Source organism: Pongo abelii, chromosome 4 (assembly GCF_028885655.2).
Source record: "Pongo abelii isolate AG06213 chromosome 4, NHGRI_mPonAbe1-v2.0_pri, whole genome shotgun sequence".
Classification (NCBI taxonomy): domain Eukaryota; kingdom Metazoa; phylum Chordata; class Mammalia; order Primates; family Hominidae; genus Pongo; species Pongo abelii.
The window spans coordinates 35,154,799-35,181,430 of record NC_071989.2 but is presented as its reverse complement, the minus strand read 5'-3'; the positions used below and the strand labels follow the sequence as shown (position 1 = coordinate 35,181,430).

General features: G+C 39.2%; 2 protein-coding genes across 7 annotated transcripts in view; one reads left to right on the top strand and one right to left on the bottom strand.

Moving 5' to 3' along the window:
* Positions 1-1,526: 1,526 nt before the first annotated feature.
* Positions 1,527-26,462, bottom strand: DNAJC21 (DnaJ heat shock protein family (Hsp40) member C21). Of its 2 annotated transcripts, XM_002815483.5 has the most exons (13): positions 26,266-26,462; positions 22,312-22,405; positions 20,388-20,511; positions 19,955-20,077; positions 18,591-18,895; positions 17,209-17,360; positions 15,357-15,444; positions 11,707-11,865; positions 10,935-10,977; positions 7,059-7,193; positions 6,397-6,569; positions 2,729-2,804; positions 1,527-2,181 (listed from the first exon to the last, which is right to left on the bottom strand). In XM_002815483.5, the coding sequence occupies exons 1-13, from the start codon at positions 26,360-26,362 to the stop codon at positions 2,017-2,019; spliced, it is 1,734 nt and encodes a 577-aa protein (XP_002815529.3). In that variant the 5' UTR covers positions 26,363-26,462; the 3' UTR covers positions 1,527-2,016. The 2 variants fall into 2 exon arrangements, with proteins under 2 accessions (XP_002815529.3, XP_002815530.1); XM_002815484.5 differs by lacking the exon at positions 7,059-7,193.
* The window catches only part of RAD1 (RAD1 checkpoint DNA exonuclease), a 30,439-nt gene continuing 30,236 nt past the window's right edge, over positions 26,430-26,632 (top strand). For 4 of the 5 annotated variants that reach the window (XM_063723884.1, XM_063723885.1, XM_063723887.1 and 1 more), the window contains exon 1: positions 26,439-26,545. The gene's annotated coding sequence lies outside the window, so the exon portion shown is untranslated. Of the gene's footprint in view, positions 26,546-26,632 lie in introns of all 5 variants that reach the window. The other variant, XM_009240620.4, reaches the window with a different exon arrangement.

Sequence of the window (26,632 nt, the reverse complement as noted above, 5' to 3'; positions counted from 1 at the left end):
ATTGCCCATTTAATCCAACATGTATAGTCTGCAAATATATAAACTAAAAAAGATTTACCTTATTTAAATTCAACAATATTTTGTATAAAGCTTTTGTGTTTAAAAAGCATTTTCATATACACTATTTCATTTTACCTTCATAATGATCCTGTATGATAAATGGAGACAATATTATTATGGTAAGAACTGTGTTAGAGATAAGAAAAAGTTCTGAGAAATTAGATGATTTCTCAACATCACAAAGGGTGAGACGCATTGCTCCAGTCACAACTCATGAAGATCCCTTGAAAATTATGGTTGATTTTCGTCCATTCGAATAAAAGCGACACATAACTCCACTCAACCCTCATTAAACAAATTAAATACCTGCATGTTTGGTACAAGAGAAAGCAAAGAAGTCATAAGGGACATTTGCAGTACATTAACTGCCTTTCAAGATGACTTTCTATTTAGTGTATAATAACATGTGACTAGTATGTCCTCTGGTTCATTAATATTCATATTCATAATTATGGCCAATTCATCTAGTTCAGATAAGAAGGCGGCAGAGCACATTCAGATGAAGTCTCAGGGTAAGAGATCAGAAGATACAAAACTGGCTAGTATTTCCCCTGAAGAGATCAAGAAGGGGAGCAGGGACAATTATAAGGAATTAGTGATAGAAATCAGCAAGAAATAGAAAGGTATGAAGGTAAAGAAAAAATATATCTCTAAATGGAAAAGAAAAAAATTTAAATTAAGGTTCAAATGCTTATTTTTAAGTCAATAACACAGAAGAAACCTGATCATCAATACTATCCATGAAGCTATCAGAAAAGACCTTGCCAATAAGGACTTTAGTGTTTTAGAGCTGATCTATAACTGAAAATTCGTTCATTTTGTTAATCTGAAGATTCAAGGATATATGGAAAGCAATAACTTCATTGTACAGAAAGTATACATTTCAAGCCAGTGAGTTTAAAATTACTTTCAAGACCAATTAAAAGAATTGACTAATCCATCCTAAAAATGGACTCAACACTGATCAATGTACACGACTGTTCTAACACTCAATTATAACAGTTCTCCATATTTCTTTTGTTAATATTCATCATTGCTATAGAATAGACGGTAAAAGCATCAGCTCTATCACAAAATCTTTCATTAACAAAGTTTTTCTCCATTGAGTGATGGAAAAAAAAAGACAACAAAAACTTCTGAAAATAGTGAAGAAAAAAACTCAATGAAGAACACCACATCTCTTGTTAAATAATATAAATTCTGTACCATCTGCTACCTTGTTCCGTCACACTTTACAGCTGTCACTGTGCCTAGGGAGGACATGCCATGTAAACTAATTTGCTTCCACCTCCACAATTCAAATCGGAGCAAAAAACTGAACAATACACCTTACTGGTAAACCAGTAAAATATCAAATTAAATCAAGTAAAACCTTGAAGAGATACTATTCTTGAAAGACAACCACAAATGTTCAATTAGTTTCTACCTATCACTGTTCTTGAGAAAAAAAATACAGTAATCAATAATCAGTCATTTAAAAATAATTTTTAAAGTCGGAGCCAGTGTCATGTGGAAAAATGATCTATGATGCTTTTTAAAAGATCCGAGTTTTTCACATATTATGAAGTATTAACAAAATACAAAAGCATTAAGTAAAAGTAATGTGAAATTCAGAAAATAAAGCAGAAAGGAGCACTTCTATGTGTTAAAATAATGTAATTCTCCCTGTACATTTCTGTCCACATGAGCCAATAAACATCAAGAATACACACTTTACAGTATTTACCTGTTTTAAGACATTCAAGTCAATTCAGATGGCAAAAGTAGAATTCAATCACTAATGAAATGTTTTAAAAATATATATTAAACCAAAAAAATGTTTTTACAAGATAAAAAATAATCTTCCACAATGTAATTAATTACAGATCACTGAAATTTTAACTCTTTAGATGATTTCAGTTCAGTTTTTTGGTTTCAAAATCTAGAGACAGTCAAACAAAAGCACAGGCAGAATCTCTATCTGTTTTTACGTTTCTCTTTCTTGCTTCGACTACTTGTTGCACTGTTTAAAGATGATGATGAAGGTGCTCTTGCATGACCTGTGGCCTTTAGATGGTCAAAAAGTTTATTCCGAGATGGAAATTCACTATGGCAGGTTGTACAGCTGATAAAAACATCACTCTGAGAAGGGCAAAAAATCATAAATAAAAGTGTTATCACTTGAAAGTAGTGTTTTAGGTTTTAATGTCAAGATTAAGCATCAAACAATTGTAAAATAAAGATGTTTTAACAGAGTGGACAGCTAATAAACACGTTCAACAAAGGCAGATGTTCTTGGAGGTTAAATCCCACTAATCAACACGATTAACTTTAAGGGTCCTGAGACTTTCAATAGCATGTACCCCATGGACTAAAAAAGAGGAAGAGTTTATGTTTCACAATTAATCTCCAGAACTTGACACATGTAATTCTTATCACCAAGGCTTTAGATTGAAAAGTAATAGAAAACAACAGTAACTCTTCTGGTACAGTCTAGCATTTCCAATGTGCTTCTTTTTATTTTAATGAAAAAAAAAGATACATTATATCAAAGAAAATTGTTGATGGATCCACATCTTTGCAGGCTGTTTGCGGAATGGCTCACCAAATACACATTTCCATCTTTAGATCATTATATTGCTTAAACAGCAAGATATGCTAAAGAGATATGAATATGATTTTGACCTACCATTGTTTGTGGTTCAGCAGGTACTTTGAGAGGTTTTTTCATATCTTTGGTTTTCTTTCCTTTGGGTTTAGGAACACTGGAAAATAAATAATTCAGCATAATCCAAAAATAACATACTCCTTTTAACCATCATTATTTGAGTGCTCTCAAAAACACTCAAAAAAGTGAAATGCACTTTAAAAGTTAATTCATTAATTTTAAAGGCAATTTAAATAATCTTTACATCTTAAATGAACATCTTTAAAAAGCAACTTCAGATATCAAATTAAATATCAAATTTGGCATAAAAATTAAGGAATTTACTTAAAACAGTTGAAACAAAGTTAAAACAAGGTCCTTAAAATATCTCTGAATGTTTTCTACAGAGATAAATGTTTTATACAGTGTTTAATACAGTGTTTTATACAGAATGTTTTATACAGTGTTTTCATAAAAACACGGCCAAGCACGGTGGCTCACACCTCTAATCCCAGCACTTTGGGAGGCCATGGCGGGGAGATCACTTGACGTCAGGAGCTCGAGACCAGCTTGGCCAACATGGCGAAACCTCCGCCTCTATTAAAAATATAAAAAATTAGCTGGGCATGGTGGCAGGCACCTGTAATCCCAGTTACTTAGGAGGAAGAGCAGGAGAATCACTTGAACCCAGGAGATGGAGACTGCAGTGAGCCAAGATTGCACCACTGCATTCTAGCCGGGGTGACAGAACAAGACTGTTTCAGGGGGAAAAAAAAAAAAGCACAAAGCACTTAATACTCCATTTAAAGGAGCAAACCATCTTCATAACCAACCAACAGTAATCATAAATGATCTGACACGAAGTGTGGTTCCCCAAAAACATTAACTTTTTTTTCGAGATGGAGTCTCACTCTGTCACCCAGGCTCGAGTGCAGTGGCGCGATCTTGGCTCACTGCAACCTCTGCCTCCCGGATTCAAGCGATTTTCCTGCTTCAGCCTCCTGAGTAGCTGGCACTACAGGCACGCGCCACCATACTCAGCTAATTTTTGTATTTTTTAGTAGAGACAGGGTTTTACCATATTGGCCAGGATGGTCTCGAACTCCTGACCTCATGATCCACCCGCCTTGGCTTTCCAAAGTGCTGGGAATATAAGCGTGAGCCACCTGCCCGGCCTAACATTAATTTCTTGAACGTGATCCAGTTTAACAAACACTTCAATAGTCGCACAGAGAAATGAGTGAAACAAAGACTTTGTAACGCCTTTCTCATAAAATTAAATTTGCTCAATGTAAGGAAGTTACTTTTATTTAAAAATTATGTCCTTTCTGTTGATCTGATGGTTTTTCCCCACCATACCATTTAGATCAGAAATGGTATAGTTGGGTTCCTCTTATTCTGCTTGAACTCCTGAACATTCCTCTACTCATCTCTTACATGAATTTCAATTTTCCTTGGCATTTCATACTTTCCCTCATTTGTGCTAACCAAATTCATAGGGTAAAAATCTGGATCCAACTATACTATACAGAACAGACAGGATGGGTTATAATGAGTAAGTTATGATAATGCTTCCAGTTTATAGGTATACTATTCTTCAAGCAGAGGCCAATGGTCTGTGCTAAGTTAAACAGCCTATGCATTTAAAAAACGCAGATTAGGAGTGTAACATATTGTGTAGGATTCAGTCAGCTTTGAAAACATCAAGAAAAGGACACAATGGCATAAAAGGCAACAAATAATACATACTAATTTTCAAACTATCATCACAGATATGTCACAAATATGTCTAACAAATTTAGGATAATATTCCTGGCAAACATCACTTATATTATGAAAGACAGTTACATCTCTGAAGCTGATACCTAAGACCTTTATTTTTTAAAAATACTATACACACACACACACACACACACACACACACACACACACACATTTTTAAAAAAAACACTTCTCAGGAGGTGGCCAGTATCCACACCACTCCAGGGAAGCAACAGAGGAGCTGTCAGCATAAAGGCCCTGGATCCAGGGGACAGCAGAGTGGTGTGGGGAGGGTGGTGGGTGTGATATATCTATCTTAGCCCTGCCATTCTGCAGCTGTGAAGAAGTCACTTGAATTCTCTGAATCCTTTTCTCACATCAGTGAAATCAGAGAGCTGAACTATATCAGTGGTTGCCCAAGTCTGAGAACCCTTCTTCCTCCCCAGATCAATTCTCATGTAGAAGTAACATGGAGGCCAGGCAAAGTAGCTCAAGCCTGTAATCCCAGCACTTTGGTAGGCCAAGGTGGGCAGATCATGAGGTCAGGAGTTCGAGACCACCCTGGGCAACATGGTGAAACCGTCTCTACTAAAATACAAAAAAATAGCCAGGCGTGGCAGTGCATGCCTGCAGTCCCAGCGACTCGGGAGACTGAGGCAGGAGAACTGCTTGAACCCAGGAGGCGGAGGTTGCAGTGAGCCGAGGTCGCGCCACTGTACTCCAGCCTGGGCGACAAAGCGAGATTCCATCTCCAAAAAAAAAAAAAAAAGTAACATTGAAAACATTTTAGTTTTAGATGAAAAAGGGGTTCAGGGGCCCAGAGCCCCACCTCCTGGCCCACTCTTTGTGCCCATACCACAGGACACACAGGCTCCATGAAGCCAGATGATCTGGGTGCCTTCAAGTCGTCAGGCAGATGGAATGAAGTGTCAGCCTTTCTATTCAATAGCTTTTGTCCTTGGACAATTAACCTGAAATTCAGTTTCCCCATTTGTAGAAAGGGAACAAACACCTGGTGTCAGAGTGAAATAAATGTGAATTTCCCCTTCTAGGCTTCTACTCTCCAAAGTTCTTCAAAGCTTCAACATTACCAGTTTGTGTAGTTCTTTATATACCTTTTTCTATAGCCAGAGTCACACAGTAGGTCTCAGCCACATCTGTTTCCTCCTTCCTACTAAGTGCCTTAAACTCCTAAGTACACACACTCCCCACCCCATCACTGTTGCTCCACTGTTAGCATTTTCACCTCATGCTCCCACTTTGCTCTGTCACTTTAATTATTTTCAGGGTTCTGTAATGACAGAAACCTGAAGCTCCTCACTATCAGATCTTTCCTCAAGAAATAAGAAATGATTCTCTGTTCTAGAGGAACCGAGGAGGATGGGGAAAAGAAAGTCAGATAAGAGGAGGAAGGAGAGGACAGGACTGGCTACCTCCCTTGGGTGAGACCTCCTCCTAGTCCACACCATGACCTTGTGCAGCACCAAGAGTCCAGGGCTCCTCTGAGCAGGAAGGGCCCCAGCTGCTGCCATGTGTCCTCACAACATGGTGGGGCCCAACACAGGCTGCTGTCGTGAGCATGGAGATTTGGTTAGTGACACTCCAGGGATGCAGCAGGAGTCTTGTTTTCATGTGAGTGTCAAGTGTTAATGATCCACGACAAAATCAGGGCCACAGCAGGATAAGGGAAACAAGAACTGGACCAAAGTGACATCTTTCTGATTTTGGCCATGCTGCTGAGATGTGTGTGGGCACATACCTCTAGCATCCTCTTCTCAACCCTCTTCATCTGTATACGTATGTGTGTGTCTAACTATACATAAATATGTACAGATACATCTAAATTACTTGGTCAGTCATGGGAAAGAAGATTTTATTTGATATATGAAAAGCTACATCCTTACTATCAATATTCAGTAATTTACAAATAATACGCAACTTTGACTTACCTTTTAGCTTCACTTTTTGGATCATCACATGGTTTAATGGTCTCTGTGACACTGACATTTTCCTGGGGAGTATCTTCCGATTCTTTGGCACTGTCTTGATTTAAGTTAGTATCTTCTGGATCAACCTTTACTCCTTCTCCAGTTCCATTTACATTGAAATTGTCATCATAATTCTAGGTAATAAAACACATGTGCCATTACAAAATAAATATAATACTACTACTGGCTTTTTATGTAATGTTGCCAAATAGTTATATACCTTCGGGAAATAAAAAGGAGAAGCAGGTAAGTTAAGAACATGGATGCTCATTACAGTGATAGTAAATTAGGGGAAATCTGAAAAGAATCCAAATGTTCAAAAAGTGAATGGCTGAATATATGAAGAAAAATTCTGAAGTGCTTAAGTATCATGTTTCCAAAGATACTCAATTATGTGAAAAAATACTTACAACATATTAGCAAAAGTAGAAGAGAGAAAATTATACATAGTGTAATCACAATTTAATTCTTTATTAAGTAATCTCTACAGGTAAAATTAAGGATGATACTTTTCCATATTCCAAATGATAAGCAATGAGCAACTATTCTACAGTCACAAACAATGGCAACAACAAACAGGCATTATAAAAGAAAGACGCCTGGCAAACATATCCTAAGTGTACCTGTCTGTTTTCAAGCAACATTTTGGCACATTTGTGCTCGCTCTCTCCATCTCTTCTCTCTCCCAACACACACTTTTTTCCCCAAGCCATCTGAAAGTGAGTTGCAGGCAGATACGAATCTTTGCCAGGTACATCCTAAGAATCAAAACATTCTCTGGCACAATACTCACACTCAAGAATCTAATGCTATTATCTGTTACACAACCCACATTCAAATTTACCAATTACTCCTTTTCCTGTATAGGGATATACAGGATACGGGGTGTAATCAGGGATCACATGTTGCATTTAGTTGTCAGGTATCTTTAATCTCCTTTATTCTAGAGCAGTTCCTCCACTTTTTTTTGTCTTTCATGATGTTGACAATTTAATGTTTTGTAGAGTGTCCCATAATCTGGCTTTGTTTGGCTGTTTCCAAACGATCAGATTCAGGTTAAACATTTCTAGCATAATACTATAATCCCGGGAAGCAACATGTGTTTGTCATTTTTCAGTGATATTATTAAGTTTGATCATTTGGTTAGGGTGGTATTGCCAGATTTTTCAACTGTAAAGTATGTTTTCCCTTTTTCAATTAATAAGTAATCTGCAGAGTGTGACTCTGAGACTGTGTGAATATCCTGTCCCCATAACCATTTACCGAATATACTTGGCATCTATTAATGATTCTTGCCTGAAACATTTATATACTCGTGGATGTAGAAGAGTGATTTTCTCCTTCTATTACTTGTGTCATTTGCACTTGTACCAATTAATATTCTTCTGTAATAATAAAGCTTTCCCATCTCCTTTCTCCAACTCTCACTTTTTTTTTTTTTTTTTTTTTGAGACAGAGTCTTGCTCTGTTGCCCAGGCTGGAGTGCAGTGGCATCGTGATCTCAGCTCACTGCAACCTCAGCCTCCCGGGTTCCAACGATTCTCCTGCCTCAGGCCCCTGAGTAGCTGGGATTACAGGTGCATGGCACCAGGCCCAGCTAATTTTTGTATTTTTAGTAGAGACGGGGTTTCACTATGTTGGCCAAGCTGATCTTGAACTCCTGACTTTGTGATCCACCCGCCTTGGCCTCCCAAAGTTCTGGGATTACAGGTGTGAGCCACCGCACCTGGCCAACTCTCGCTCTTTTAAAAGTCAATATAGATACATAAATTTCTTTTTAACAATGCAATGTATGAAGATCTATTACCCTTATTCCTTTTGATGACTCAAGTTTTCCCTAAGTGGCAGGCCCCGCAAGCTGGATCTTGAGTACTTCTAACGTATCCCCGTCAGTTTTTGAGCACTTCCTTAGTTTCTAGTATAAGATGCTCTAGGCTCACGTTCCACTTTCCCAGTCTCAGCCCTGAAATCAGGTACTTCTCCAAAGAGCAAGCCTGTTTCCTTTTCATGGAAAAGTGAACTTAAAAACCAATACGTGTGCATTAGGTGTACTCATTGCTAGGGGTGTCACTGCTTCTAGGTCCTCACAATGCACACTGCTCACACACTTACTTTCTTTAAATCATGGGCTCATACCAACATCTCCACTTCAGTCCAACTCCACAGTATTCTTCTTCTCTTTCCCTCAATTTATATTTGTATTTCCCTCTTCCCACAAAAAGAATATGGTTCCCAGCTACAATTTATTTATTTAATTCCTTTTTTTGGGGGGGGGGGTCAAAGGTCAAATAATTTAATTTTGTTAAGATGTCAATACAACCTACATTGTGAACAAATTCAATATAATTTCTATAAAAATCTCAACAGCACAGGATTTTTTTTTTTTACAGAACTATTGTTTAAAATTTTTAAATTTGATTATGAACTATAACTAGCCAAGCACTCACGAAAAAGAGGAGGCATTATACTTCCTGATGTCAAAACATATTAAAAGCTACAATAACAAAAACAATGTGGTACTGACACAAAGACAGATAAACAGGTAACAGAACAGAATAGAGCACAGAAATGAACTCTTCTATATATGATTAAATGATCTTCCACAAAGTTGCCATGAGCACACGATAGAGAAACGATAATCTCTTCAAAAAAAAAAAAATGTTGAAAACTGCATGTCTACACTGATAAAGCTGGATCCTCTCCTTGAATCATATACAAAAAATATTTTAAATAAAATACTTACACATAAAAAATAACTAACAAACCTCTTAGAAAAAATATAGGGGAAAGAAATGATATGGGTCTTGGCACCATTTTCTTGGACACAACATTAAATACGTGAGCAACAAAGAACAGAAAAATTTAACTATGTGATACTTCAACATTTCTGCACATCAGTGCCTCCTGTGAAATTGGTGAAAATATTACTCATTTACTTTCAAAAATACCACACCAATACCACCAAAAAAATACTAAATTCAGGACTTACTTTTTTGGCAGTTAATTTTATCTTTCAACTATATCCCATGGAAGGTATTCAGTCAGAGTACTATGTTTGAGTTACTTGAATTAAATCTTCTTTCCTGTCAGTCAGGGTCATTTGTTTCTATTTACATTCAGTTTTAATTTGGGAGAGTTTTCTTGTACAATCCTCGTTGGTTATGGAACTTCTGTGGCCACACAGAAAACTTCCCCAATCTCAAGTTTCAAGATACTCATTATTTGCTGCCGTCTGCTCTTAAATCTATTAGTACATGTCTCCACACTGCCCTTCCCTTCAAAAAGAGCTTAGAAAATATCAGGAAAAGTGTTACATCAAGCTAGGTCTGAACTTGCTACAATCAGGAATCATAAACGAGAGATGCTATAAAGGAATATAGCTTTTGAGAGAAACAATGGGGTGTTCATTTGAAGCATTTTCATCAGTAAGAAAATACTAATATATGTGTTTATGGTTGCAACCAATAGAATCTATGCTCCATTAATCAAGGTAATACAGGCTCAGGTTAAACATAAATCTCTCTCCATTTATTTTGTCCTTACTGTAATGGTACTGACATACACAAAGGAAAGAGAAAGTGTTCCAAACTAATAATTATAAGGTGTTTGGATGGATGATGGTAGGTGTCAATTTATAAAAAGAACACATATTTGCTATGCGGTTTTATAACTGAAGCAAAAAGTTCCAAATTACAATTTTAAGTGATTAACTCATGTGTCATCTATCATTTTTGGAATAGGAAACTAATTTTAAAAAGACTATCAAATTTATTATAACCATTTGGATAAATAAACCAAATCTAAAGTTTTATTAAAAAGCATTAATGCGTTTTCTTAAAAATATTTAATACTTAATGTAAGTTAATATAACTAGATTATACTAAAATGCCATAAAACCAAATATCCTTGGTAAAATGGACAAATTCACTTTATTTTTATAGGTATAACAACATAATACCATTTTATTTAAAAATAGTCTTTAAGACAGAATGAATTTGGACTTCAGCTGTGAAATATTTAAATTACTTAAACTTCAGAAAAATAGAAACATTTTTTCAAGACTCACAATCATTACAAGTTTCTAACCAAATGTTCCTTTTGCAATGTTTATGTTGTTGGCAGAATAAACTTAGATAAAAAAATGACCAATCCCAGATTTTCCTATTTCAAGATTTTAATTGTTGTATGACTTAAAAGCCTTTTGTGAGATGTATTCAGATTTTTAAAATACTGAAAATTCAGCTAATTTATACCAGGGGAATTCTACATGCATACTTGTTAAACACATTGGTAGTCCTAATTAAGTTTGTTATTACATACGTACAAGGGGGGGAAGCACTAAAAAAGGAAAATATTTCTAATTCCTTTTAATCAATCTTACAATCAACATAAAATTATGGAGTATAAGTCTCTCTCCTTAACACAGACTACACTGAATAAATAAGAGCACTGCAACTTTATCGTTGGCATTTAGTGTTAACAAAACCTTTCTAACATACCTGTGCTGGTTTCTGTTTCTTTTTCTTCTGTTTTTTAGAAAGCCTAAGAGCAAATATAAATCGAAATGTCAAATACTTGACTCTGTGAAGAGTAAGTGGAAAAAAAAAAGTTGAAACACTAGCGATCAAGTAGTAAAATAGAAGTAAAAGATTAAAAATATTTAATATCATAAAGCATTAAAAGGAAAATAAAGTATTCACACTGTCATTTTAGAGAATAACAAAAGGCTGTAGTTCAATGGATAGTAATTAGCATATCAACTTCCAGGTATAAAAACTTCTTTTAATATAGTGATAATACATTCTATAAATATCATAGTTGACGTTTGTATCCACTTCAACACTATGAAGTTCCATTAACTAGAAAATATGGAGACAATATTTTCTAGTTAGAATAACTTCCTTGGGATAAAACAGCCTTTAAGGCCGGGCGCAGTGGCTCATGCCTGTAACCCCAGCACTCTGGGAGGCTGAGGCAGGTGAATTACCTGAGATCAGGAGTTCAAGACCAGCCTGGCCAACATGGTGAAACCCTGTCTCAACCAAAAACACAAAAATTAGCTGGGCGTGGTGGTGTGTGCCTGTAGTCCCAGCTACTTGGGAGGCTGAGGGAGGAGAATCACTTGAACCCACAAGTTGGAGGTTGCAGTGAGCCGAGATTGCGCCACTGCACTCCAGCCTGGGTGACAGAGTGATTCTCCATCTCAAAAAAAACCTTTCAATGCAATCTCTGAATGTGGTATTTCTAGTGACATTTAATATTTAGAAGTACTTTTGTTTTGGTGCATCTTCCATTTCTTCCTCAGAATTGTCATCTAATGAATTTTCATCAATTTGAGGTCTTGAAAAATTTTCTTCCTCCTCCTCCAGCTGTTGTTTTAGCAAGGCCACCATTTCCCGATGCTTCTTTGACTTCTCATGATTCTTCATGCTGAAAGAGCAATCTGACGTGAACAGCTGCGCTAAAATTAGTTCACGTGTCCAGATAACATTGCTGCATAACTGCAACCAAGATAAAATTTGCTTTTTTCCTACTAAGCAAAACGTTTATGATTCTATTTATTTACTTTTTTCTTTTTTTTTTAATTTGTTCATGATTTTATACAGAGAAACAGAACGTGTCAGGATTCCTTGGCAGTAAGCATACTAGAAGCTTGTGGCCACACTTTCTTTCCGTACCACAGCTTTCCCTGTCTTTCTCTGTCCTGTTATCTACATACATTTTCTTTCTTTCTGGGGATGGGGGAACGTCGGCAGGGGGAGGTTTGGCCAAATTCTCTACTTATTATTTTGATTTTTCAATCTTAAAGCTTCCGCCATTGTTTTCTTTTAATCGCTAAGTATTTGCTAAGTGTTTTTACGTTCCAGGCCATCCCACAGACTTGGAGGGATCACTGGGAAATTAGAAGACACACATTTTAATGTTAAAAGGAAGAGCCCCCTGGACTAGAGAAATGGTGGTGGGAGGGCTTGAAATACAAGAGCAGTTTACTGCCTCTTGCTTTTTCAACAGCTGCTTTTCACCTTCTCAGGAGAGGTCTCCTTTCTCACTCTCACCACCGTAATGTAAGTTCAGACACATCTCTATCCCTGTGTTCAAAACCCTGCTGGCAATGTCTATCTCAGCACACCTACAGGCAACTAAAAAGCATTCAACAAAACAGGGTTGACAACATAAACTACAAGAGTTATATCAACTAAAAAGCAGGAAACTTTGTCAACTATCTACTTCATCTCATCTGTTCAGGCTTTCGGTATTATAGTTTTAGTTGCTATTTTTCTTTCCTACTAAAATTCTCCTTGAGACCAAGCTGCCCTGGAGATAATGGAAGATCCTGTGTCTGAAAGTAAGTCCTCCAAAAAAGTTATAAGCCCATGTCAAAAGGACACAAGGGTGGTTTGAAGGAATGCTCACTAACCTATTCTGGAAAAATTTGAGCATGAAAAGGTCAGTAATGACCTATAAAACACTGAAAAAAAGTCATAAATTCTAACTGATAATAGATAAATGGATAAAAGGGAAGTCTCCTGTTTACAGCAGAAGGCCAAGTGCTAACTGATAAAAACTGGAGGGGGCACTGGCACTGGAAAAGCATCATTCTGCAACCATCATAAAAAAGACTGACGCAAGCTAAAACCATCAACAGATGCTAAAGCTATGAGGAAAACTTTTATGAGAAGCAAGATATCTGCATAGTTTTAAAGTGTCTCCTCACAGATTAAACGTTACAAGGGAAAACCTGTTGCAAGGGAAAAAATACTAACTCTATAGCAAAATTAGTAGTATAGTAGTAAAATTAGATGACACCTTGATTGGGTGATGAAAATTATCACGACAAATGAGGGGTAGAAGGACTTTACATGTCTCCAGCTATGAATCCCTGAGAGCACAACACGCTTGTGCGGCATCCCACCTGGGGCTGCATAACCTGAATCTAATCATGAGGAAATGCACAAAGACAAAATGAGAAGAATTCTATGAAAAAAGTAAAAACAGTATACTTCTAAAGTGTAAACAGCATAAAAGACAAGACAAGCTGTTCCAAATTATGTTCTTAGACTACACTCTGTATTGGAGAAAATTCTATATTAATAAACAATTGATTGGCAAAATTGGAATGCAGGTAGTAAATTAGATAAAAAATACCATATCAATGTTAATAATTTCTTTTATTTGGTTGCTGTAGCATGGTTACATAAGAGACTAACCTTACTCTTTTTTTTTATTTTGAGACGGAGTTTCACTCTTATTGCCCAAGCTGGAGTGCAATGGCATGATCTTGGCTCACCACAACCTCCGCCTCCCGGGTTCAGGCGATTCTCTTGCCTCAGCCTCCTGCGTAGCTGGGATTACAGGCATGCGTCACCACGCCCAGCTAATTCTGTAGTTTTAGTAGAGACGGGGTTTCTCCATGTTGGTCAATCAGACACACTATATTCTCTTCTTGCAATTTACCTTTAAGTGTGTCATTATTTCCAAATAAAAAAAAATTTTTAATCGCCTTCATTGTTGACCTCTTTCTTGCTTGTTTCTAATTTTTCTGCCTCTTTCCACTTCCCTTAGTACTCTGTTATTTCTCCCTGAGGTCATATGGTAATATCATTTGTGACTCTCACAGCCCCATTATCATCCTTTGGCCTCCTTTCTCTCTGACTGCCCATTTTGCTTCTTTTCCCTTGCTGATTCTACTCTCATTTTCTCCCGTGTTCTTTCCTCCCTCCTTTATAATAATGGTATCCATTTTAATACCTCTCTCTTCATCATTGTTCCCCTAAGATAAAGTGCTTCCACTTCGGCAAAGGTACTCTGGGCCAGACAAGTTTAAAGCCCCTATATTGGCAGCATCAGCCTGCATGGGACAATGATGGTGGGGAGTGAGTCTGACACCAACGATGGAGGGAGATGATTAGACATGGTCTAGACTTTTTGCCCATGTGACTATGTCTTCTTTGCCAAAACAAGCAATGTTTCTGGAGACAATGCATGTGTTTTAAAAGCAGTTCTTATATAGGAATACTGGGATAAGTGAGAATCAATACAACAGGTTTAATGGCAAGTACAAATACCTCTTCCTACCCTGCTGGAAAGGAATCCCCCGAGACAGTATGTGGGGCTAGTTATCAACTGCTACAAGCACATTGTTTTTAGAACTTTCAAAGTGTTACACTTCACCTCAAAAGAAAACACAAGGGCCAGGCGCTGTGGCTCACACCTGTAATCCCAACACTTTGGGAGGCCGAGGTGGGTGGATCACCTGAGGCCAGGAGTTTGAGACCAGCCTGACCAACATGGTGAGACCCTGTCTCTACTAAAAATGCAAAAATTAGCCGGGTGCGGTGACCTGCATCTGTAGTCCCAGCTACTCGAGAGCTTGAGGAAGGAGAATCGCTTGAATCCGGGAGGTGGAGGTTGCAGTGAGCTGAGATTGTGCCATTGCACTCCAGCTGGGGCAACAGAGTGAGACTCTGTCTCAAAAAAAAAAAGAAAACACAAGTTCAAAGATACTAAACTTACTCCTTTTAACTGGATACAGTGGCTCACGCTTGCAATCCTAGCACTTTGAAAGGCTGAGGCAGGTGGAGCACTTGAGCCCAGAAGTTCAAGACCAACCTGGGCAACATGGCAAAACCCCATCTCCAAAGAAAATATTTAGGTTGGTGCAAAAGTAACTGCGGTTTTTGCCATTGAAAGTCATGGCAAAAACCACAGTTACTTTTGCACCAGCCTATTAAAAACATTAGCTGGCCATGATGGCAGGTTCCTGTAGCCCTAGCCACTCAGGAGGCTGATATGGGAGGATCATCTGAGTTCAACAGGTCGAGGCTGTGGTGAGTCATGACTGTGCCACTGCACTCCTGCCTTGGTGACAGAGTGAGACCCTGTCTCAAAATAATAAAATTAAATTAAATAAATAAACTTACGCCTTTTCTGTCTTGAACGATTTGTCACATGCTGGGCAGTAGAGGTCATCATAGAGCTCAGTGTCCTCGGCCTCATCACTGTCTTTACCTATGAGAGGGAAGCCTACAGTAAGAATCCTCTTTGATCAAAGCACAAATCTAAAATATGATAACAAATTAGAAATTAAATTTTTTTATTTCTTTACCTAAAAAAAAATAATGCTATCAGGATTTGAGTTGGCATTTTAAAAGCAGCACTGTACTATAAGGAAAGGCTTCCAAATAAAGCATCTTACCTTTCAAGTTCTTTTCCTAAGTCTACTTAGAAGAAGATATAAAACATCCTTAAAGTCTTGGATGTCAGCTAAGTTTAAAAAATTAAATCCCACTTACATAGTTCTACCACGAAGCAGTTTTTTCAACAAAGGTCTTTTCTTAGTTTACCTCTTGAGCAAGACTTGGTCCAAACACATTTACAACTGTGACTTACTCTTAAATACTTAATAAACTTAGTTTATAACATTCCATCACTATAAGACGGATAGGCCATAAGTTAACATATTACATGTAAAGTTTAACATTATAAACTTTTTTTTATAAGCTTTTGGCTTTATTACAACTGAATAATTACTATCAGTATAGTCCACAAAAACCAACTGACTAAAAAGCTCAATTGAAATTATTTTCACAAATCCATATTCTATTTTTGAAGAAACAAACAGGTAAACTGTCATTTGGGATTTATTATAGGACCAATAAATATCTCAAGGTATCTTTCATATTCTACATGTTGGTTATTTATAAGTGATGTCAGTATGATTTTGAAGGACCATCTCATTGAAATCATAAATGATCAAAATATACCCTATCTAGTGTTAATGTTTAATATACGGTGTTAATTTTCCATTACGGTATTGTAGACTTTCAATATATCATGTATGTGAAATTTTAGTTAATCAAATAGTTAACAATACTGGATTTGAAGCAAAAACTCTGGATCTAAAAATGGTCATAAGTTCTCAGGCACATCTCATAGCTTCTCAGAGTCCTAGTTTCCACAATGGCAAAATAGAGACAATTCCATGAGCAAAACCTCCACGTAAGGGGGATTGTGTGAGGATCCAGTGAGAGCTTCTACGTGAAAGGACTTTATAAATTGTAAAACTCAATGTAAATTAGGCCACCTCATATTTATAGAGTGCTTTATAATTTTCAAAGTACTTTCACAAGTATTATTTCTGATTCATTATTAAAACGCTTCACTTCCTACTCATTTTGAATAAATAAAGTTTATCATTTTATTATTTGGGCTACTAATCTGAAAAATCACATTTGTAGATAAGGTAAAATTGGGTCAATTTTATAGAGACAGTGGGGAAAATCAGATATACAGCTATTCTCAAAAATGCTCAATCCTTGCCTTTTAAGGTAGTCAAATACCTGTGCTCTAATGATAGCAGCAAAGAAAACAACATTTTGGCACACCAAGAGGAGCCCTTCTATAAAGTCACAAGGGAGAGGAAGAATTTATACACAACACATAGATTCTCATGCAATATCAGCTTTTCTAAAAATAGTTACTATTAAAACTTGACCTATCACTTAATTGAATTTTCTTTAATAGTCACACTTGTAAACATGGCCATTTGTCATGTTATGCAGCTAGAAGTACACACTGTTTAGGACGTGGTCAGAAAAGAATTTGTTAATCAAATTACTTGAATTAGACTAGCTCAGCAGACTACCTTTGGCCCATACAACATTATTTTTAATTATTTGCCACATTCAAAAATTGGGAGATGTCAAATAAGCAAGGAGATTTCCAGCTTCACTTAAAAAATAAAAAAGATAAATAAAATAAAAATAATATTACCATCCTCCCCATCTTTGAGTTCATGTTCTTCCATTTCGTTTTCATCTGATCCATCTCCAAACTCCTTCTCGTACCGTGCCTCCATCTCCTGGAGCTCTTTCTCCAAATTGGCCATAGTCATCCAGCTCTGTTCTCTGTACTGCTCCGCCAGTCTAGACACATACAGCACAGTCTCACAGCGACAAGCACGCCTCTGCATGGTTTTCACTTACTACTTAGGTTTAAAAACCATCCCCACTAGAGAGCTTGCTCCCAACCTATCCATGCTTACAAACTTAAAACCTGGGCTTAGTTAAAACCAAGGCAAAGTCACTTAAACCTGTTACCTGTTGTATGGTTAATTTTAATTGCTCCAGTAGTAGATAACAGGTTTTGAAACATGAAACTCAGCAACTTATTAAAAGTCTTCAGATGATTTTAAGTCACGTAGGTAAAGCGTTAATTTTCAAAAGATAAGGGTGGGATAAGTAGAATTCTTAAGAAGTGAATAATTTTTAAAAGAATGCTATAATGCTCTGGACACAATACTTTTACAATAACTTTTTAACAACAAAACTTTAGAGGAACTAAAATGAACTGAGTATCTCAGAGTACACTGACCAAAAGGCAGTACTGCACGGTGGCTAAAGCAGGAAAGTCTGGAGCCAGAATTCTCAGGTTCAATTCCTGACTCTACCATTTACTGGCTCTGTCATTTCAGGCCTGTCAGCCTTGTTTCCTCAAAAGAACAAGGAGGATAAGTACTTCACAGCATTGCTGTGAGGAAGGCACTTAGAACGTGGCCTTGCACAGCGGAAGAATTCAATTAACGTTAGTTATTAATTAAAATTATTAAATTTTACAAGAGTCTAAAGGATCTCTTAAATGTAAAGGGTCTCTGAAGGAAAATATCCAATTCAAATAAAAATTTTAGGCCAGGCACTGTAGCTCATGCCTGTAATTCCAGCACTTTGGGAGGCTGAGGTGGGCAGATCACTTGAGGCCAGGAGTACGAGACCAGACTGGCCAACGGGGTGAAACCTCGTCACTACTAAAAATACAAAAATTAGCTGGGCATGGTGGCATATTATGCCTGTAATCCCAGCTACTTGGGAGGCTGAGACAGGAGAATCACTTGAACCTGGAAGCGGAGGTTGCAGTGAGCCGAGATCGCACCATTGCACTCCAGCCTGGGTGACAGAACAACACTCTGTCCCAAAAACAATAATAATTTTTATACAGTAGATGAAAAAACACTATCCAATGCTACAATTTAAAAAAGAAGAAAAAAGCAGGATAAAGCCAGGCTGATGACTGAACCCAACATGAACATGTCAGGTACCTCTGGTACTGCCTCTGACCCCCACCGATACTGAGAAGAGGGCCCTGTGCACACTACGCACTTGGCCTGCTTTAGCTTCTGCTGCCGCCTCATCTCTTCGGCTTTCCTCGCCTTCTCTGCATTCTGTTCTTCCACAAGTTTTCGATGTGCCTGCACTCTTTTATCTCTTTTACGAATGAAAGCTACCAGCTGACGGACAAGCTCATTCTTCTCTTTCCTTGCTTTGTCCCGAATCTTTTTGTTTTCTTTTTCCATGGCTCGTTTTTCCCAGCGGTTTGAAGCTTGTCGTGTATCATATTCTTCCTTCCATGCAAAATTCTTTTGAGTGCAGAAACTCTGCCAATAAGCGTAGAAAGGATGGACTACCTAGCGATAAAGAAAACAGATTAACTTCCGCGCTTTTAAATTTTTTTTTAGAAAAGCAGTAAATATTACTGATGTGAAACATCTTTTACCTTTCTTTTTTCATGTATATGACACTTCTATTAATCACTGGAGAAGACAGTACTTTTAAGGCTTTCCAGAATAAATCACTCTTCAAAATAAACTTAATGAGAAAACAAAAATAGCCTTACTAATCACTAGATGGGACCATGGTGATTAGTAAATAATCAGTAAACAATTAGTAAATTAAAAGGGAAAAGTAGGCATGGTGGCTCACGCCTGTAATCCCAGCAATTTGGAAGGCTGAGGTGGGTGGATCACCTGAGGTCAGGAGTTTGAAACCAGCCTGGCCAACATGACGAAACCCTGTCTCTACTAAAAATACAAAAATTAGCCGGGCATGGTGGTGGGAGCCTGTAATCCCAGCTACTTGGGAGGCTGAGGCAGGAGAATCACTTGAACCCGGGAGGCTGAGGTTGCAGTGAGCTGAGGTGGTGCCAATGCACTCCAGCCTGAGCAACAGAAGTGAAACGCCATCTCAAAAAAAATAAACAAATAAAATAAAACATAAAAAGGGAAAAGTAAAGGGGGAAGGTTGCAAGAGATCGAAAAACTACTTCAGAAAGGAAGAGAGACAAAGAGAGGTCATGGGATAGGTCCGAGAACTAGAACCAATTGTTTTAAAACAAGGAAATGAGAAGCTGGGAGCTGTGGCTCATGCCTGTAATCCCAATCTTTTGGGAGGCCAAGGAGGGAGGCCAGGAGTTCAAGATCGGCCTGGGAAACTTAGCAAGACCCCATCTCTACAAAACAATTGACAAATTAGCTAGATGTCATGGCGCACACTTGTGTTCCCAGCTACCCAGGAGGCTGAGGCAGGAGGATTGCTTAAGCCCAGGAGTTTGAGGCTGTTGTGAGATATGATCATACCACAGCACTGCAGCCTGGGTGACAGAGTGAGACCATCTCAAAAAATAAAATAAAATTTAAAAATGACCCAGTGATAAATACTAATTATAGAACAATGCATTTTTATTTTACCGTATCATAGTCACTCTGGGAGTCTCCAAAAGTTGGGAAATCATCAACCTCTTCCTCTAACACAGATTCTAGTTCTTCCTTGGCAATCATTTCAAAAACATTACGATACACCGTGTAAAATCCCTAAAAAACAGTAACAAAAACAAATTCTTAATACTTTTGCAGCCTAATCACAGAAAAAGATTTTAAAATACAAAATGAAAAATTTTAATGTTGAAGAATTGTGAGACAAAGTTCAGTCCCTGCAATACATTTAGATTTCAACTGGAGATTTTTATACACTGACAGTTTAAATATGAAGGCAATGCATCTTCAGTTTTCAAAATGAACACTGCTTCACTTTCTATTACAGGATAGTTTTAAGAATTCTCTTTGTATGTGAGTCTTAATGAAGTACTTGATGAGAAATTAAGGGTGAGTTCATTTATCTTACCTTTTCATCATCTCCATAACCAGAATAACAGGTAACGGTGAAATAGTGTAGCAAATCTAAGCTGTCATCTTGATATTCGCCATCAAGCCCACCTTTAAGTAGGGCCTCTCTATGATTATCATACCTGAAAAACAAAAATTAGCATCATTGTGAAGGCTGAATAAGTAAGAATTCAAAAGGATTTCTTGCTCCTTTTGAATATTATTACTGTATATTTTTGGTTGTGGATATGTCCAATCCATAACCAAAAATTTTTAAGGAAATATTAACATGAAAAGAGTTCATAATCTTTCACAGAACTGTTAATTATAACTAGGCCTGCAACTTCTGATACATTATAAAACGCTAGCCCACATGAACAGGGGAATTTAAAAAGCCAAGGAATTTCCATGACTGTCTCTGAGTCCTGTACTTCCACAGGAAAGAAACATAAAACAGGACACAGGAAATCTGGCCCACAGAATCATTACACATCTGTGATTTGGAAATTTACCAAGATGCACTGGAATAAGAATCTTCCTAAATTTATGTCAACTTAATCTAGGAGCTTCACACACATACAATTGCTTCTCATAATAACTCTGTAAAGGCAGTTATTATCTCCATCTGATATAAAAGGAAATGGAAGCTCAGTGATATTACATAATTTGTCATCCATAATAATAAAACCAGTAACCAGCAAGGTCAGAATTCAGAAGCAGGTCTCCTACACTGGGAAGACCAGCTCCTAGCCACTACACGGTACTGCTTCCAGGTAAAAAGAGAGTTACTAGGCAAGAGCTTTGACTAAAAAGACAAAAGAATCCCAAGGATCAGAAAACAACCCAAGATCTTGAGAAGAGAGTAGGCAAAAGGAAGTCAGGAAAGAATTTCAAAGTTCTGAGAAGAAGGCAAAAGCAATTCTAAGACCAGATCTCCAAATTCCTTGAGTAGAGAAATGTTCAGGATCCTCTCTCTGAGTTTCTTATAAAACACAATTTTCTAAGAATTTTGTTTGCAGCCTTTCTTTCTTGACAACCACCTGTGTTGTACACTGTTTAACAGAAAGATGACTTGCACAGTAGCTCTTTGTAAGAGCAGGATCTTGCAGTTATGTCAAAGCTTAAAACCTATTTCCTTGTAGCAAAAAGTTAATTGAGAATCTGAAAACTCAGAATTTCAACATAGTAATTTTCATCTGGAAATTATTTTAAATGATCAGACCACCATTAATAATATCTGTCACAGATGCAAAAGCTGAATTCAATTTCTTCATATAAAGTAGTTTTGAGGATTACCATTCTTGTATTAAAACACTACACTGGTTGGGCACAGTGGCTCATACTTGTAATCCTAGCACTTTGGGAGGTCAAGGCAGGTGGATTGCTTGAGGTCAGGAGTTTGAGACCAGCCTGGCCAACATGGCGAAACCCCGTCTCTACTAAAAAAAAAAAAAAATACAGGTGTGTGGTGGCACACACCTGTAGTCCCAGCTACTCAGGAGGCTGAAGCAGGAGAATCGCTTGAACCTGGGAGGCGGAGGTTGCAGTGAGCTGAGATTGCGCCACTGCACTCCAGCCTGGGTGACAGAGCAAAACTGCGTCTCAAAAAAAACAAAAAACAAAAACATTCTTCCTGTCTGATATCAGTAAATCTATCATACACCAAAGGGTATTTAATGAGAAGTCACCTAAAGCATCAAAATTAAAACTATATAATATCACCAAACTTTCTGTTTCACCCCCTATGAAATCAGATAATTGGAGCAATCATTTCCAAGCTTCCTTCTGACCCAAACATTAGATTTTATGTGATGACTAGGTGACAGATGTTTCAGAACACACCAAAAACCATTTAATGTACTAAATTTGAAAAAACAACCTCCTATATTGATAACTGCTCCCAACATCATACACTAGGATGGGAAGGACAGCGTGATGCTCACCATGCTCTTTCCTGAGGGTCACTCAACACATCATATGCTGCTTGGATTAATTTAAATTGTTCAGCTGCTTCTGCGGCATTATCCAGATTTTTATCTGTTAAAATAAAGTCACAGAAATTTAAGTCAATCAAAAACGTAGAGGACAGAATCTAAATAAGACCTTTTCCATCAGAAATGCCACAAACAGATGAGAAGTGCACAAAACAAGAAACAACTAGGGCCAAGCAGAGACCCCACATACAGTCAATCATCAGGATTTGTTAAAAGCATCAACCTAAGCAGAAATTTCGGGCTTTTCCCTAAGCCTTGGTACATCACTAAAGAGTCAACTGGGCTGGGCGTGATGGCTCATGCCCACTGTAATCCCAGCAGTTTAGGAGGCTGAAGCAGGTGGATTATACTTGAGGTCAGGAGTTCGAGACCAGCCTGGTGGTCAACATGGTGAAACCCCGTTTCTGCTAAAAATACAAAAGATTAGCCCAGTGTGGCGGCGCACGCCTGTAGTCCCAGCTACTCGGGAGGCTGAAGTGGGAGAATCACTTGAACCCAGGAAGCAGAGGTTGTAGTGAGCCTAGATTGCACCACTGCACTCCAGCCTGGGTGTCAGAGCGAGACGCCATCTCTAAAATGAATAAAATAAAAGTAAAACAAGTCAACTGGATATCCACAAAAGGAAAAACCTGAGTAGTAAAAATTTTACTTTTAAAAGGAGTAAAATAAATAAAATCAGTTCTAGAAAGACTTATTTTGTACTAGATTATGTTTAGTGCTCACATATTTTTTCTTTCTCATCAATGTATATCAAAAGAAATCTCATAAAGTTTAAAACATATACGCTGATTAGTTATTATTTCCTTAGCTGTGCTTCCTGAACCATGGAATTCAGAAAGCGTCCTTGCCTCAGGGTGGTACCCAGCTTGCAAGACAGCACCCCGCCTCCTGGCATTCACACCTTGTGCAGCCCCTTCTGTGTCAGCAAGGGTAGTCTGTGTGACCAACAGGAGATGGCAGAAGTAATGGTACCTCACTTCTGAGATGAGGTTATAAAAGACTGCAGTTTCCACCTTGGGCTTTCCCTCTCTCTTGATCACTCTGGGAGTGGCCAGCTGCCATAGCATGAGCAACTCAGGCTGCCTACAGAGAAGCTGGAGAAGCTCATGGGGTGAAGGAGGCCCCGGCCAATAGCCGGCAGAGCACTGAGGCCTGCCACAACCACATGAGTTGGTGGTTGGTGAGCTGGTGAGTTGGTGAGCTGGAAGCAGGTTCTTTCAGACAATGAGAAAGCCAAAACCACCTAGCGAAGCCACTCCCAGATTCTCATCCTCAGAAACTGTGGGAGTCCATAAAGTCAACATAGGCTTGCTGTTTCTGTTGTTTGTTGTCTTAAGCCCTGAGATATTGGTAATTTGTTACATAGCAATAGACAACTAATACATTCAGAAAGTAAAACATTTTGAACTGACTATGGAGAACACTAAAGTTCTTTTTTTTTTTTGAGATGGAGTCTCGCTCTGTCACCAGGCTGGAGTGCAGTGGCGCGATCTTGGCTCACTGCAACCTCTGCCCTCCTGGGTTCAAGCGATTCTCCTGCCTCAGCCTCCCAAGTGGCTGGGACCACAGGCGTGCGCCACCACGTCCAGCTAATTTTTGTGTTTTTAGTAGAGACAGGGTTTCACCATGTTGGCCAGGATGGTCTCCATCTCCTGACCTCAGGTGATCTGCCCACCTCAGCCCCCCAAAGTGCTGGGATTACAGGTGTGAGTCACCACACCTGGCCGCAGCACACTAAAGTTCTTTAAGCTACAGCTCAATACTTCCCTTCTAAGAAGTTACAAGAAAACATGACAGCAATGTATTATCTACAAATAGTTTTGCCATCCTAGAACATGGCTCTTCAGGACTTCCTGCTGCCCATTCTCAGATACCATCACACTGATGCCATAAATTATGATGATATTTAGAGAAGATATTTGCATTCAGTTCCTAACAGGTTTGGTTTCAAAGGAGTTAACTGATACTTTAGTCATATTTGCACGCTTCTTCCTAGCACTGATTTCTAATTAATCACCAAATCTGGTCATTTTTCCTTCCCAACATCTCCTCCCCTTGCGCTTTCCCCCTCCCGCTGACCCCAAGCCTGGCTTGGGCCCTTACCTGTATGTCCACTGCGGACTCTCCCTAACTTCTGTCTCCAGCCCTCTTCAATCCACTCAGTTGCCTTCATAGTACCCTCCCATGGCAGCTTAATAAAACCAGCCACAACTCTCCCTTATTTAGCGAAGCAAATTTCACAGTCCTTGGGCTAATATTCAAGATTACAAAAAATACAATCTGATTTCAAACTACTCTTGTACTCAAGAAATACAATCTGATTTAAAATCACTCTTCAGAAAATTACATACGCTTTTGGTCTACTTCATTTATCCTTTCCCACCTAGAAAGTCAAGGAATTCCAAACTTCCTTCTAATTCCTAACTTGATTTCTAACAGTAACAACCCAAACTCTTAAGAATACACTTCTACACTATTTTTACATTTATTAATTTTGGCTGTATCTTCTGACTTACTGCTATGATGAACATCAGTTTATTTACTTCTGCTCTTCTAATATATTTATAATCACATTTTTTCACGCCTCTGTTGGTAAGCATAACTTTAAGTAACAGACCCACACCTCTATCTCTCATTCCATCACCATAGCCATTCCCTTTTGACTTTGGGTCCCTGGCCTTTCATTCCACACCTCTCATAATCCCTATTTTTAAGACCTGCAATAAACACCACCTTCAGTCAAACTGTCCCCCGAAACATCTTTTGTCCTCCACCATGCTATCCTCCATACTGTTGAGTTCACTATTCCAAATTGCATTCCTCTACGATCCAGTCCAAACTCCTCTGAGAAGGGGAAGACTCAATACAAAATGATAACTCCCTCCCTGGATTCCTGGAGCATATATTAGTTGTTCTATTAATCTAACCACCAATTATGTATGTTGCGATTTTTTTTTGGCAGTTGTATTTAACTTTTCGTTTGTGTAAGGCAGAAAGTTGTTTTCCTAACAAGACTCTAAGACCCCTGTCTCAGCATTTCCAAATCTACTTAGTAGAGTGCAGTGACTGGCATATATTGGATACTCTGTAACCGTGTTTACTGATGAATGCTAATATGAAAGCCTCTTCATATGAACCTCAAAAAGCTGAGCGTCAACTACTCTTAGTTTGCCAGCCCGGAAGATCAGATTACTTCATAAAAGTCACACAGGCCTGGATTACAGACCAATGAAACATCCAAAGGAAGGATACTTCTAAGTAAGCATACAAACTTTACTAGGGAAGCCGCCTGATTAAAACTCTTCCCCGGCAGAATCATGTCCAAAGCGAAGTACAGGGTCTGCTTAAACAGCCTATTAAAAGAAAAAAAAAAGCGAAAAAAGCGCATCCCTATTTAAAAGATATTTTACTAGCTCCCGTGTCTTAACTTCTTAACTAAGAAAGGAAAAGAGCCATACATCAGGTTGAAGTATCTGGGATTCCCGGACGAAGTGGAGGGCAGCGGAGGAAAAACACCGAGAGGCTGCGCTGCAAGAGACGCAGGGAAGGGCAAGCCTGGGGCAGGTCCGAGTTCCGAGTCCCCGACTGCTCCCTCTTGTTGTCTGCGACCCGGTAGCGGGAGCAAGTGAGGTTGTTGGACTGCAGTTTTCCCCCTACAGTGGCGATGCGGGGCCGGGGTCGCGGATATGAGGAGATGGGGTGTGAGCCGGCATGCGCCTGGGCGGAGCGCTTCGCCCACCCAGACGGGCAGGGCGGCGCCGAGCACTGACCGGGCGGGGCAAGGAGCTCCTAGGCTGCCAGGTCGCTCTCTGCTGCCTCCGCGGAGTCCGCCCGGGGGAAGGGAAGGTCGGGGAGGGCCGGGCTTCTCCGAGTGGCCGCGAAGGCTGCGGGCCAGGTACTCACCCGGGTGCCATTTCAGGGCCAGCTTCCGATAGGCCTTTTTGAGCTCCTCCTCGCTGGCGTCGCGCCGCACCCCCAGCGCCTCATAGTGACACTTCATCGCCCGACCGGGGAGGCGGCCGGCGCTGGGGCCCGGGACGGGGTCGGGGCCGGGGCCCGGGCCCGGGCCGAAACGGCGGCGGCGGCGGCGCTGGCAGTCCTCTCCGGCGGGAGTTCGCCGCCCGCACCGGGCCAGCCAGCGAGCCCGGCGGCGGCGGCGGCGGCGGCAGCAGCGGCGGTGTAGGTCAGTGAAGGCGCGCGGTGGCGGCAGACGACGCGGGCTGCGGCACGCGGGAGCGCGGAGGGGGCGGTGCCGGCGGCCGCCGCTTCG